General features: G+C 41.2%; 1 protein-coding gene across 3 annotated transcripts in view; it reads left to right on the top strand.

Moving 5' to 3' along the window:
* The window catches only part of PAG1 (phosphoprotein membrane anchor with glycosphingolipid microdomains 1), a 106,811-nt gene extending 93,987 nt beyond the window's left edge, over positions 1 to 12,824 (top strand). For all 3 annotated transcript variants that reach the window (XM_026689172.2, XM_087961935.1, XM_087961933.1), the window contains exons 6-7: positions 7,300 to 7,359; positions 8,872 to 12,824. In XM_026689172.2, the coding sequence (XP_026544957.1) occupies positions 7,300 to 7,359; positions 8,872 to 9,222 (411 nt within the window). In that variant the 3' untranslated portion in view covers positions 9,223 to 12,824. The remainder of the gene's footprint in view (positions 1 to 7,299; positions 7,360 to 8,871) is intronic.
* Positions 12,825 to 14,555: the final 1,731 nt, after the last annotated feature.

The raw sequence follows: 14,555 nt of genomic DNA, 5'->3' as shown, positions 1-14,555 counted from the left end.
GCTTTCTCGGAGATGAGCTACTGGATAACTCTGGGGACCAGGGCTAAGGGAGGGAATGCATATAGAAACCCTGAGGGCCAGGGCAACAGAGGCGTTGTAGTTCTCAGCCCCGTGGGAGAGGTACCTCGAGAAAGAACCTGGGGAGTTGTGTGTTGAGGGGGATGCGAAGAGGCCCACTAACGGGAGACCGAAAAGCTTGGTCGCTTCCTGACCAGTGATGGGTGGAGGCGCCATTTGGCCTGGTCCACCATGGTCCTGCTCGACCAGTCAGCTAGGGTGTTTAAGACCCCTGAGATGTGCTCGACTTTGAGAGAGAGGAGATTGCGCTCCGCCCAACGGAAGAGGCGCTCGGGCTCTCTCATCAAACGGATGGACTGGGTGCCCCCTTGTCAGTTGACAAGGGCCTAGGCGGTGATGATGGCCGTGAGTATGAGGACATGCCGCCCGCGTTCCTGAGGGAGGAGTTGCGCAGGGCCAGGTGGATGGCGTGGCGTTCCAACCAGTTTATACTGCATGCCCGTCCTACCTGAGACCATCTGCCCTGTTGCGAGAGCGAGTGGATGTGAGCGCCCCTCTGGACAGGCTGGCATCTGTGGTGAGGGTGAGGCGCTGGGGCTCTCTTGAAGCCATGTCCCTTGTAGATGGCGGGACTGGTCCACCAGAGGAGAGACTTGAGGACCTTTGAGGCACCTTGACCGTGGTCTTTGAATTACTCTTGCCGGACCGTTGGAGCGGGAGCAGGAACCACTGTAGGGACCTAGTATGTAACCGGGCCCAGGGAACAAAGGAAATACATGAGACCATTTTACCTAGTATCTTAGACAATTCCAAAAGTGTCACCCTTCCTGAACGTCTGATGTGTTTGACGGTTTCCTGAATGTTAAGGGATGTTTCTGAGGAAGGGAAACCTTTCCTCGAACTGAGTCAATGACGGACCCCAAGTGGGTGATCCGTGTAGATGGTAACAGTCGGCTCTTTTGCCAGTTTACCAGGAACCCATGGTCTTGGAGGGCAGAGAGGGTAGCTCTGACATCCTTCTCTGCTTGGAGTCTGGAGTGGAACAGGATGAGAATGTCATCCAGGTAACAATGGAGACGAACCGGGAGGTTCCTGAGGTGGACCGCCAGAGCCACGAGGACCCTAGTGAAGGTCCTCGGGCAGAGGCCAACCCAAGGGGAGAGCCACATATTGTAAGAGGCGGTGGTTGTAGCAGAATCTGAGGAATTTGGAATGGGAGGGCCGGATTGGGATGTGAAGATACGCCTCTGAAAGATCTATAGAGGCTAGCCGGTCCCCCTGCCTGATGCCCCGTAGAATGGACTGTAGGGTGCATCTTGAACCTGCGGTAGATCAGGTAACGGTTCAGGCGTTTCAGGTCTAGAATAGCCCTCCATCCCCTGAGGATTGGGGATCACGAAGAGGTGGGAGTAAAACCACTTCCCCGCTGGGATGTTGGGACGGGTTGAATGGCCTGTACGTTGAGGAGATGCTGAATGGCTGAATCCATTAAGTTGCGTTTGGTGGGATCCTCGAAGGGGGGATGCCATAAAGAAGTCAGGGGAGACGCGCTGGAATTCAAGCGCGAGACCAAGTCTGATGGTGTCACGGGCCCAGGTATCAGAAGTGGAGGGGTCCCATAGGTCAGCGAAATGCCTGAGGCGTCCGCCGATGGGAAGGAGGAACAGGGCCTATCTGGTGCGCTGGAAGGCTTCCTTCCGGGACCCCTGAAGGGCCGTCTGTAGCTGCCGCCCTCCTGTTCCTGTCATCTGGATCGGCTTGATCCAGGGGCTGAAGTGGCCGGAAGGAGGGGGTCTCAGATACCTGGGCTGGAAAGGGGACTGGTAGGAGGGTCGGGAGGAACCTCTCCAAAAGGCTTGAGGGGTTCTTGACTCTGACCTCCGAAAAAAATGGGGGAAGAAATTTTTCTTGTTTCGGGTTTTGGATAGCAATGGCCCAAGGGCGGTGCCAAATAGTCTGTCCCCTTAATGGGGACAGTGGCCAGCTTAACGTTGTGTTTTATGTCCGCCTGCCCGTGCTTGAGCTGGAGCAGGCGGCGAGCTGTAACGTGAGAGGTTATTGCTCGGGCGGGAACTTAACTGCATGGTAGGTGGCGTCGGCCGAGAATTCTGCTGCGGCCGTTAACTTGCGATGTCCTGATGTGCCCTAGTGTTAGAGGGGGAACATGCTGTTTCAGTTGGCAGAGCCACCGGATCGAGGCCTGGTGAAAAAGGAAGCGGCCGTGGCCGATCTGATAGCCCAGGTGTCAGCCTGATGAGCCCTACTCAACGGCAGTTCGGACCTCTTGTCCTCGGGTTTTAGAGCCTCCAAGGGGTCACTGGGGAGGACGAGGATACTAAGCCAACGATGGGTTCGACTACCTCGGGGTGTTAAGCAAGTTGCAGAAGCTCGAATCGAGGTTAAGAACCTCTTGTCCTGACTGGGTGGGGCAGGGGAGCTCTTATAGAGTCCACTGGTCTGAGACTAGGTCGTGAAATATGGGTGGGACCGAATAACTTCCGCCTCCACCACGGGTTGCCTAAAAACGGTGTCCTCTTGTCCCTCTGCCGGAGGGGGAGAGTGAGAAGGACTGAACAGATAGGCCAGAAATGCTCTTGGCCTTAAATATCCGGGATTTAAACATGTGTGGCTTGAACAAGCCCACAAGGTGGGTTGATTGGGAGTGAGGCCCTCGTCCTCGGACATGTCCCCTTCCATCGGGTCTATCCATACCCCTTGGTGTATGGACCCCATTCAAAATCTTCCTCCTTCCCGAACCGAACCAAGTCCTCTATAGCCTTCTCCCTTTTCCCTTTCTGGGAGGGGCTGTCCCCTATAAAGGTACCTGACCATGAGTGGGGTCCAATCTAGGCAAGGACCTGACAGATGGCGAGTCGTGTTCGGGCGCCATCGAGGGGGACCGGACCTGGACATCTGTTAAAGGCCCTCTGCTATCCCCTGGCGGATAGCCTGTTCCATCCATGCTTGCATGTGCGCAGGAATCTCGACATAGACAGCCTCCTCCTGGCGCAGGCCAGCGGCCGTGGGCGTGAAAGTGGCTTCGAGCGTTCGTCTGGTCATTGGTTCGGGCACCTGGAGTCCCTGTAAGCTGCGCCTGGAGAGGGAAGAGGAATCTGGAGGGGGTGTCTGGAGGTAGAAGGAAGGGGGCTGGGGGCACTGGTTGTGCCTCTCTAGATCACCTGTCAAATTCTTTCTCCAGTGCCCTATGGCGCCTTAGGGCGTCTCTCTGAGAAGCCTTGGAAGTTTCCTTAGAGGCTTCCTTAGCCTGTCTGCGCAGGTGGTAGGACTGAGATCTGGCCTTCAACGAAGGGCCTCTAGTGGAATTGTCATCTGCCATTATAGAAGAAAGGACTATAGCTCCAATTTAAGGCGGTTGGCTCGCCAAGGTTCGGCCTACAACAAAGGCCGGGTGTCCTTTCAGCTGGCCCGCACCCCTTTTGGAATTTAGATATGTAAGTTCTACAATATTATTATTGTTATAATTATTAATATAAATATATATACCTGCTTATAAGCACTGTATATGTAATCCAATCAGTGTTGGTAGTGCGGTATTGCCATGTACCAATAGATATATATGTATATCTCTATATAATATTTCATTATTATTATTATATATTATTATTATTATTATTATTATTATTATTATTATTATTATTATTATTATTATTAATTATTATTATTATTATTATTATTTATTTATTTTTCATATACAAGAAATGAACAGGGATCTGTTCAGTGCTCCCAGGAGGAGTGACCTCAGATACAATGCTAAAAATCTCCAATTGGCCAAATAAACGCCTGAGGCTGGAGTGAGGCCTCTGGCAGCTGGAGCTCCCAGGCACAAACCGGGAGGGATAGGCTGCGATTTTCTGCTCTGAGCCTGCTGCGGAAAGCCAACAAGATAGCCAATTAAATTGAATCTGCAGTAGCTCTCATAGGCTGGCAGGCCTACAACAGGAGCTAGCCCTTCGCAGCCCAACGAGGCCTATTAGAATGACGCCCGTTATACACGCGGCGGCGCCCAAAATGGCGGCCGCCACCTACTCTTTAATCCCGGGCCGCTCAGAACGCTACATAAGCCTCTCCGGCACACCTAGGAGCCGAGCGAGGCAGCCAGTAATTTCGCCCCTTGCTGGGGCGATCGGCGTTTGGTGGGGGGAACACCAGCTGCGCTTATCAGCGCGATCGATAGAGCCGCTATGAGGCGGCGCGAAACAGGCGGCAGGCAAGGAGCCGAATTGCAAGGGGAGGATTGGCGCCGGAGCGCGAAAACCGCCCGCTCTCTATCCCCCTGGGGCGAAGAAACGCGCTCCCTCTACAGCCACCCCAATTGCGCAGAGGCTAAGGGAGAACCAGGAAATAAAGGGCAAACCTGAATAATAAGGAATCTGCTTGAATCGGCCAAAGAGTGGGAGATACACAGCCTAATCTGACGAAGGCTGAGCGTAAACTGGGGATTGCAAGGCAGCCACGTGGTGAAGGGCGGAGCAATCCTCAGTAATTAAGCTCAGCCTACAACGACGCAGACTGAAGCACCTCCCACACACTGGATGATCCGAACGGCTTCCAGGAGAAAGAAGGCAATCTTAGAGACATTTTTATTACCTTTTTTAGATCAGAGAAGTTTGGAAAGAGCAATCTGTTTTCCAATCTTGCATCTTCTTCCTTAGGAAGGAGCTGTAGTTCAATGGTCGATATAGCATATGCTTTGCATCTTCCTAGAATTGGGATAGTTGGAACAAATTCAGGACAACTTGTAGAATTGCTGCAAGTCACTGAAAAAGAAAATGATGACCAAGATATATGATATACCAGTAGTCTTGATAGCATAAAAAAGCTTGAGTGAAAGGATGGTTCTGCATATCTTGAAGGATGCATCATGGTATGCCTCTTCTTCAGGAAGCCACAGCTGGACCCAACAAAATTTTTGTCCCATCTCCAACCATCCCTCTCTATATTTCTGCACTGACTGCAGGGAGTAGGAGTGGGAGACATGGTGATTAGTGATTGTTTACCATTCTCCATGGCTAGTTACAGTGAGTGGTGACAGAGTGTGGAGAGGTTAAACCAGAACCCTATGTTTTGTATGGTGCCACAGATCTCTACATATTCCCTTCCTGTTTAAGATCTACATGGGGATGCTGAGGGATGTCATCTATCAAGATGTGATCAAGTATCATCAATATGCTGATGATACCCAATTATATATCTTGATCCTGGCACGACCAAGGAATGCTGTGGATGTCTTATCCCAGTCTCTGAAAGCTGTTAGGTCTTGGATGAAAAGGAAGGCTTAAACTAAACCAAGTAGTTCTGTGTCCCTTGGATTTTCCATCCTTGGTTCTGAATGGAGTACAATTGTGCACATTGGTGCACAATTTGAGTTGAAGCTTTTACCTGTACATTCAGTGGCAGCTGTGGCCAGGGATACTTTTGTCCAGATTTATTTGGTATGCTGGTTCTGCTCTTTCCTTGTGTGATAATTCCTTTTCACAATTAGTCCCATCCGAGTCACCTCATGTGTAGACTATTGTGTTGCATGCTACATGAGGATGCCACTGAAGATTAATCAGAAGCAGCTGGTCCAGATACTGGCAATGCAGACAGTTATGGGAACCCCTTGTTGTGCCCATGTACAACTTCTGCTGCATGAGCAACATTGCTTCCAGGTGCAATTCAAGCTGCTAGTTGTAACATTCAATATAAAGCTTTTGGCAAAGGATCTTGCTATTTGAAGGACTGTCTTTCTTCTATTACTTCTGCTTGTCCAGTAAGGTCTGGCTGAGTGACCATGTTCCAAGTTCTTCTTTAAAATAATGGCACTTACCCAAGAGGTTCACATTGGCCCAACCTTGCTCTTCTTTAAACAAGCCTGGAAGACTTGGCTTATTTCCCCTGATTGATGAAGTGCTTTCTCTGAGAATATTATTAATGTACTAGAAATATGAATCTCCAGGTTATTGTTTTCCTTTTGCTTTTATTGTGCTGGATGTATTTTTAACTTGAATGACACCCTAAAGTCCTTATGAGTTGAATAGCCATATAAATCTGATTTATAAATAAGCAGATGATTCTGTTAAGACAGAGAAGCATTTGAAAACAGAAGCATAAAAATCATTTGGGAAAGGTCACAAGTTTATCAATTTTGTCATTCTGTAAGCATTCATTAGTATGATTTTGCCCTTCCCCCAAAAAACCCTACAAACTGGAAATGTGCCTGCCTCTTGTTTCTTTACAGCTCTAACCAGATTTGGCCCATTTACAAACTCGATCTTTCTTTTGACAGCTTCTCCTACCACTCCAAATTAACCATTCAATTCTGTTTCATTTTCAGAGGTTATCCTGCTGAGAGACAGCCAGGAAATGGGAATCCTGAACCCATTCCAAATAGCTGCATTCCAAATATTGGCAATGTGTCGATTGGCAATATTTTTGTATTAATAACAACAACAAAAACCCACCATGGATTAAATGAAAAGGCCTGGGTTTACTTGTATTTTTACTGTATTGTATGGGATTCCTTTCTTTCTTTATCTTCCTTCCTTACCTTCCTTCCTCTCTTTCTCTGTAGAAAACAGCTGCTTTCTTTTGAGTACTTAATTGTAATTTATGTCATAATATAAAGTTCAAATTGTCTCAGGTTGAGATCATCTTATTTATGGACTTCTAATGCACCATTATGTTATCCAAATACTATATCGCTTGCTAGGTTTCATTTTATGTTTTTTTTCTCTAATTGTTTTTGTATTGTTTTACAATTTTATATTGTCATTTGGGTTCTGTAAAAAAAAAAAAGGATAGAAATAAAATTACCAAAAATCACAGCAAGACAAACTGCTGTGAACAATTAATTATGTTCTGAGTTGGGCTATCAAATGAGTAATAGAACAAAACTTGGACATTTCGACAGAGCTAAGAAAGCACCACTAAATAATATTGATCATAGAATTCAATAAAAACGCAAAGGAAGTTCCTACATCAGTGAGAAACTTTGTTTCAAATGCTTAAATATAGACTTATGCTATCTTAATCACATTTCAGTGGAAGTTCAAACATTTGAAAGAATTCAATGGAACAGATGTCAGTACCATTATTTTTACCACATGTAAAAATTCTGTTTCAGTCTGCTTATCTTCAAAAGTGGGCTATTAATTTCAGCTAATGAAAAATGGACAGATGTACCATGAAACGGGAAAATATGTTTTCATTTATTCTTTTATTTTTGTATTGAGGAAAGTGTTAGCTTTTAAATAAAATGTTATATTTTATCTTTTTCAGAGGCTTAGTTCATTGATTTATAAATCTCGAGAAGATGACCCATCCCTTACAGAAGATGAGGTGAGTCTATCTTGTATGAAATATATTCAGAAAATGTTACCTGAATAAATCAGTATTAAATGTTCTTTGATTAAGAAGATCTGAAAATGATGGTTCAAATGCAAGCCGGATTAAGTGATTATTTTTGCCAAATGCCTTTATATTGGTTTCAGCTTTTCATAGTGGAACTATTTTGGGTCACTGACTATTATTTGGAACTCTCTTCTTGGCTATTTAAGAAGAGCCAACATTGATATGGATGTAAGCCCATATAAATATCTGAAGACTGCACACATTAAATTGTAAATGATCCTGAGTCCTGACTCCATCCCTTCATATCACATGATAAAACTGTCAGGACTGGGAAGAACTTTTAAAATGGGGTATAATATGATAAAAGGATTTATATGTAAACCAAAAAACATCCTTATTGCAGGAAAGGAAAATTCTTTAATTTTGCAACATATAGACAAATTTAACCATAGTTTCAAATGGTTAAGTGGGAAAGTGTGACCATCCTGGACCAAGCCAAGTCCAAAAATGCCAGGGAATTTCTAGAAGCCTGGCACTCTTGACAAATCAGTCATCAATAGACACATAGACATTAACAACATCTATACAAAAGCAACTATAAACCAGCCAAGAAAGGAGGGGAGACCCAGGCACCTCTCCATCAGCAATAAGCACCCCAATCAGCATAGATTAACTCCAAGGTTAACATCAGACCAACAATCAAGTAAACACTATCCCAATCAAGAAACTGCTAATGAATCTCTAAGACCACTCCCACCAACACTGACAGGCAAAGCACTAGAACAGGGGTGTCAAGCTGGCGGCCCACAAGCTGGATGCATCGTGCACAGGCCACGCCCACCCCGCCTCTGCAAAGGTAAAAAAGTCATAATTCGTCACATGATGTGATCAAGTTTGACACCCATGCACTAGAATATATACAGGCAACAAGCTGCACTCCTTACTAGCACTGTTGATGCTACCTAGTTTGGGTGCTGAAACGTCTACAAGAAAACAAGCAAGCTCAGAGAGCACCAAGGACCCCTCATTTCAATCCTGAGCTACAAATAGTCTTTATTGGTATCTTAGGTCTATTTAAGTCTAATGAAGAATGGAGCATATATGCTTCTGTCAATTAAGTTACTCAAAATAATAAATAAGTTTTTCCAAACCATCAACCAGAACATTGTACATTGAACTCCATTTTGTGAACATTTTATGAAGACCCCTTTTTTAATGCAAGCAACATTGAATGCTTACCACACTATTGCTTTTCAACGATGTGGTAAATTTATCATGCCTTGCAGTTTTTAATGGCAAATATTACATACATTTTACAAGGTGGCTTTTTTCACTATGGAGAATGGTTTCATTTTAATACCCCTTGTTTTGTTAGATCAAATATCTCATATTGAAATAGACTACTTGTGCTACTATATTATTCACTGAATATGGAAATAACACCATTACAAAAATATTTGTTACATTTCAATGCAATTACTGTATTTCTTTCCTTCATAGATTTCAGCAATGTATTCTTCTATAAATAAAACAGGACAACCCTCTAGAGACTTGGAATCTACATATACCTGTATTCCTGAACTTGTACCTCAGAAGTCTCCATCTATTTGCAGTGGCCTCTATGCCAGTGTAAAGGACTTGGAAACAAATCCAAACCTTACTGATTTGCCTCAGTCAACAATACTTCTAAATGGGGACTTGGAACCAGACTATGAAGCAATTCAAACTCTAAGTCGAGAGGAGGAAAGAAATGTTTTGATGTCTAGCACCATTCAAACCATTCTCCCACAAGAGAATGACTATGAGAGTATTGGTGATTTGCAGCAAAATAAAGATGTCACCAGGCTTTAACTGATTCAAAAGCAAGACTTCGGAACATGCTGTTCAGCATGTCTTTCAAGATGGGTTTACTCCATGACGTATCACTTGCAAACTTAACACACATTTGGAAATGTAAGATGGCCAAAAAGTATTTTGCTTGACATGATGTCAGATAATGTGAAAACTTAGCCTGGGATGTTTGAACAATGATTCTTGCTTCATATCCATCAAACTATCATACAGATATGAACTTACCCTAACAAGGCAAGTGTTCCTTTTAAAGAACCAAGATCACATGGATGAAAAACACACACACACAAAACAAAATTGCTGCTGTTTCATCAATGTGTACAGTGATTTTTCTACTCCCATATGTGATGTTATCACAACAACATATAGATAAAATCAGAATCAAATATGATCCTGGAAATGCTTCTATAGAAGAGACACGTTGAACCAAGAACGACATGTTTGGAGCACACGTTCAGACACATACTCATATCCTAATATATAAAAGTGGTACTGTCAAATAAGGGCCTTTTTAAAAGATCTTTACTTTCAGTTACTTCAACCATTTTATTAAAATGTATTCCCAAATTACACATTCATTTAGGTTGTTTTCAAACATAGGCACAGCTTGCCATAAAAACTAGATAAATTTAGTGGGCTAATTTGCTTTTAATTCATTGTTTCTCAACCATGGCAACTTTTAAGCTGTGTGGATTTCAACTCCCAGAATTTCCCAGTCAGCAATAGGAAATTTTGAGAGTTGAAGTCCACACAGCTTAAAGTTGTCAAAATTGAGAAACATTTCCCTAATAAATTTAACGCAGCCATGAGGTGTTGTGCGTGAATATGTTGGCCTATTCTCAGGTTCATGCTTCAGCTTTGATCTTGCTCTAAAGCAGGCCTGTCAAACTCGCACTGGTCATGCCCAAGCCCGGTTTAGCGAAGGGGGGAAAAGTTGCAATACATCACATGACAACACCATGACAACGCGAGTTTGACACCCCTGCTCTAAAGCAATACAAGAGCAGGGAGTGAAACACTGGCGTTTGTGGGAATTAGGAAAGACAGTCCCTTTGTGAGGAGCTACAAAGAAGAAAGCATGCACATCTTTGCTTCGTGTGTGATTTGCAGACTGGCTTTGTGTGTGATTTACAGACTATAATTCCTGACTATTTCTATAGTTTTTCAATTTTGTAATTTTCTTTCAATATAATATTGTGCTGGGATTGATTTACATTTACTGATGGTAAAGTCAGGATATTTAAATATATATTTAATACATATACACGTTCTACTTTTCAAACACTAGCAATCACTTTCATTTTTATTCTTAGTGTATTTTGCACCCTGCCCAAACAAGCTGCAACATTTTGCAGAGATTATAATTCTGTCAGAAACAAAAATGCATCTTTAAGAAGTATCTTTTTATGTAAAATTGTAAATAAAAGGTAAACATGTTATAGCCTTGAGTTATTTAATGAAGTGTTCAGGATACTTGAGTCTAAAAAAGACTAAAGAAAATTGTTTAAAAGAAAAAAAAATACAAATAAAGGGAAATCGTGTTATTCTTAGTAATCTACAATTTTAGATATTCTCATAATCACTCTTGAGAATATTCATGTTCATTTGTTCAATTTTGATTTGCAGACAACTCAAGATAGCTACTGCCACTGAATCATTTCTTTTATAGTGAGGCAAGATTTCAGTCAGTTTTGAACCAGCAACCATAGAAACACAAAACAACAGACCTTTCTTGCAAAGATTGTAAATTCCACAGTATTACGAAAAAAGTGATACTGTGTTTGGTTTTTATAAAGATTAGTGCCAATACTTAGCATGTGACTCTAATCCATTTTACCAAAATAGCATGTGTGAAATTGTACTTTGCCTTCCAGTCTTCTTTATATTTCCATTCCCTTACTACTCCTCAGATTTATTCAGTTTATTTACATAAATATATTTTGCAGCATTGAAAAATAAATACATATACTAGAGCTTAAGATTTTGAATCAGATTGTCACTTTATTCAACCTTTGTTAAGCACCACAAGATGTTTAATCTGTTGCTTAAAAGCAATAAATATGGCTGACCTCTGGAAACTGATCCACACAATTTCCAAAGGATGTGACATTTAAAGATGTCCTGCATAGATACTTGTAGAACTAAATATCACTTTATGTAAAAGAAAACTGCATGTCTCCAACATTCAGAGGTATATCCTGTAAGGAGCTTTATTGGGAATAATGCAGCTTTTTGAAAGAAAAAAATGCATATTAATTTACTGAATCTGTTGTATCAGATGTGTGTCTTTATGTTAAATACTACTATTTAACATAAAGTTGATTTATAAGCCTACAATATAAAAGTAGTTGTATGAATATTAATTCCCATTAAAAAGTTGGATTATCATTATCAGAATAACCTGCCATAGAAATTGAGGGCCTAGTGGTCACAAAAGCTTTGTCTTTATTTTATTATATTAGTTTTAAACTGAATTAAGTCTTCATCTTAAAAGTTGTCACATGGACATAATTTCATGGTCTTTTCTTGAGGTTGCTCATTTGTTGGAATTGGACAGTTAGCCTCAAGGACTGAGTGACAAGTGTGTGTGTGTGTGTGTGTGTGTGTGTGTGTGTGTGTATTTAGCATTTAGGAAATTTATTTTCCAAAGCTTTTCATAGAAGTTCTGCATATAATGTATGTCCTAAGATGTTGGGTTACATTTCAATATGCTGTTTCACATGAACACTTCATCCCTGCTGGGTTTAAAAAAAATACTTGGGTGGGCGGGCTAAATTTGAAATAACCACCTCCTACTAAGCTTTCAGGATACATGTATACTGATACAAATCATAATTCTGTGGAGAAATTCTGGATCCCATCAATCTTACTCTTGTGAAGAATTAGTTTCACCAAAGCCATCTGTTTGAGGAACTTTTATTTTAAAATATATAGCAGAAAGTATTTGTGAACTCATCTTCCAGAATAAATACATTCTCCTACAGTGTAATATGGCAGTAGGCAGCTTATTCCTTTCAGCTTAAAAGACTGTGCCTTTACAAATTTACCTTCTATAAAAACTCTGGACAAACGCTTCTGACAATAGAAATCTTGGTGCATTCTCTTAAAACTATGGTGCTGTACAAAATTCTTACAAATATTTCATTGTATGTGTTTCTGATAGCTTGTTTGTACTGGGTTTTTTGTTTCTGTTTTTTAAAAGGGAGAGTTTTTTCTACTAAATTATCTATGTTGCTTAGTTTGGAGTACCTTATTTCAAGGAATGCTTTAGTGCGAGGAGCACCACAGGCATGCTTCTAAAGCACCCATAAAAAGGATAGAGGGGTATTCCTGGTAGGATCTAAGAAGGTAATTGTAAGTATCTAGTGGCAGTAGTAAGAAGCAAAGGAAGTTAATAGTATTGCAGATACATATTTGCTGGCCTTGTGTTACATATGTGATGTGTGTTCTACCTGTATGTTTTGTTTTTTATATATACATGTTTGTTATTCTTAACAAAAGAAAAATATTTGATTTGATGTTTTGTACTTCTGCCTTGTACCTGGTTTCTGTCAATCTATTTCTGCAAAAGGATATTAAAGCCGAAAGATAATGGATGCCAATATATTGTATGGAGGTTATTGACCAAGTAACTTTTCTTTTAATCTCAGCAGTTTCCTCTCAGGACTGGTAAGATACTACTACACCACTGCAAACAAGCAGCTCTTTTGTGAGAATGCTCACTATATTGTCAAAACTCAGCAGCCTCAAAACGTTAGGAACAACCTTGCCTTGGTACTTCTGAAGTCTAATTTGTTTTTGAAATCTAAAAATGCTTTCATTTGAGAAAAGAGTGGAGTGTATCATTAAAGAGGAAGGATACTGCATTTGTTTGCCCAGTTGTAGTTTCCCATCATTGTGTGTAAAGAAATGAATGCAGCTATGAGTGTTTCTGTAGTTTTCTAGCAACTGTGAAAGATTTGATTGCCTCCTGTTTGTATTGAAGATAGTTTCTCTGGTGACAGTAATTATGCAGCACTTTCATGCTTAGAAAAAATATCTCTCTGAATATCAGGTGCAAGGACAAAGCTTGCTCTCTTTAAATGCCCTTTATCTAATTGGCCACTACTGGCAGAAGATAGTCCTTGGTTGGTCCACAAAGATTGTCAATAAGTTCAAAGAGAGGGACAGCTCACTGTACTTGAATTGTTTGTCTTATAGATGAAACTTAAAATTTAATAGAAGAGGCTAAAAATGCATTCTAGGAAAATTACTGTTTTTCAATGGTTACTTTTTAAGCATCAGAGGCATGACAAATCAAGAGAAAAGATAATGTGTTGTATAAATTATGCTTTGGGATAAGAATGCTTGACAGGATACTACTTTGCATCATGAAGCTGTCTATAGTATACCAAGTTATTTTCTATATCTTTGTTGCTTAAATTTTTGAAATGATCTTCTGTTATTTATTTTTTATAACAGATGGTTCCTGATTGGTCCAAAAAGTGTGGCTCTAAATTTAGTTGTCACAGTTTTTAATGGTATAAATTTTTCTCTTTGCCTTACATGTTTATCCTATGGATGCCTAAATGCTCATAATAATTCATGTAGTATTCAATATACTGAAAGTAAAAACCAGTAGAAAAATGTGAAAGGTGGTCAGATTTTAAAACTGTCAAAGTACCCCTGTTTCTAAACTCTGATAATAAGTGGTATGCTTCCTTGGAATTGATTGTATTGACAGATGTGTTTGGCTTTTAATTTGAGTGATACTAGCTTTTCCTCAAAATGTCATGCTAATATTTTCTTTTATTATATTCCACTTGCTTCTTCTAAACAGAACTGCCAGAATTGCCAGAATTGGAAAACACCAATATCTTCTGCCATTATAACATAATATTTGCAAAATTAGTAAAATTTAGTCTGCCAATGACCTTCCTTGTTTTTTAAAAAAACAAGCTGGAACAAGCCATCACCAAGACACACAAACACATCCATCTGCAAGCAGGCAGATTTCGATATATAGTCACATGATATTACTATATAGTATCCCACATATATCCACCAGCTGCCTTATACTTTTAAAGAAGTTGGGACTTGAATGATATGCATTTAAGAGGCAGACTAATATTGCTCATGTGTACACTGAATGACTAAAGATGGCTGTACATGTTTCACAAAATAGATTTTTTTAGGAATAGATAAATGGGACGTTGGTCCTACCTGAACGCTTCTTCTCGGGGAGCCAAAGGGCGAATCCAGGATGGGTAGTCTCTAGTTTCCTAGCTCTGCAGACCAAGTTGAAGAACTGAGGACACACCCCCTGGTAACAGTCCCCAGTTCTGAACGACGTT

The sequence above is a fragment of the Notechis scutatus genome, chromosome 3 (genome assembly GCF_049901735.1).
Source record: "Notechis scutatus isolate UNSWTSFEM ecotype Mainland chromosome 3, rNotScu1.2, whole genome shotgun sequence".
In the NCBI taxonomy this organism is placed as follows: Eukaryota; Metazoa; Chordata; class Lepidosauria; order Squamata; family Elapidae; genus Notechis; species Notechis scutatus.
Note: the sequence above shows the minus strand (reverse complement) of the source record. Positions and strands in the feature narration are given on the sequence as shown.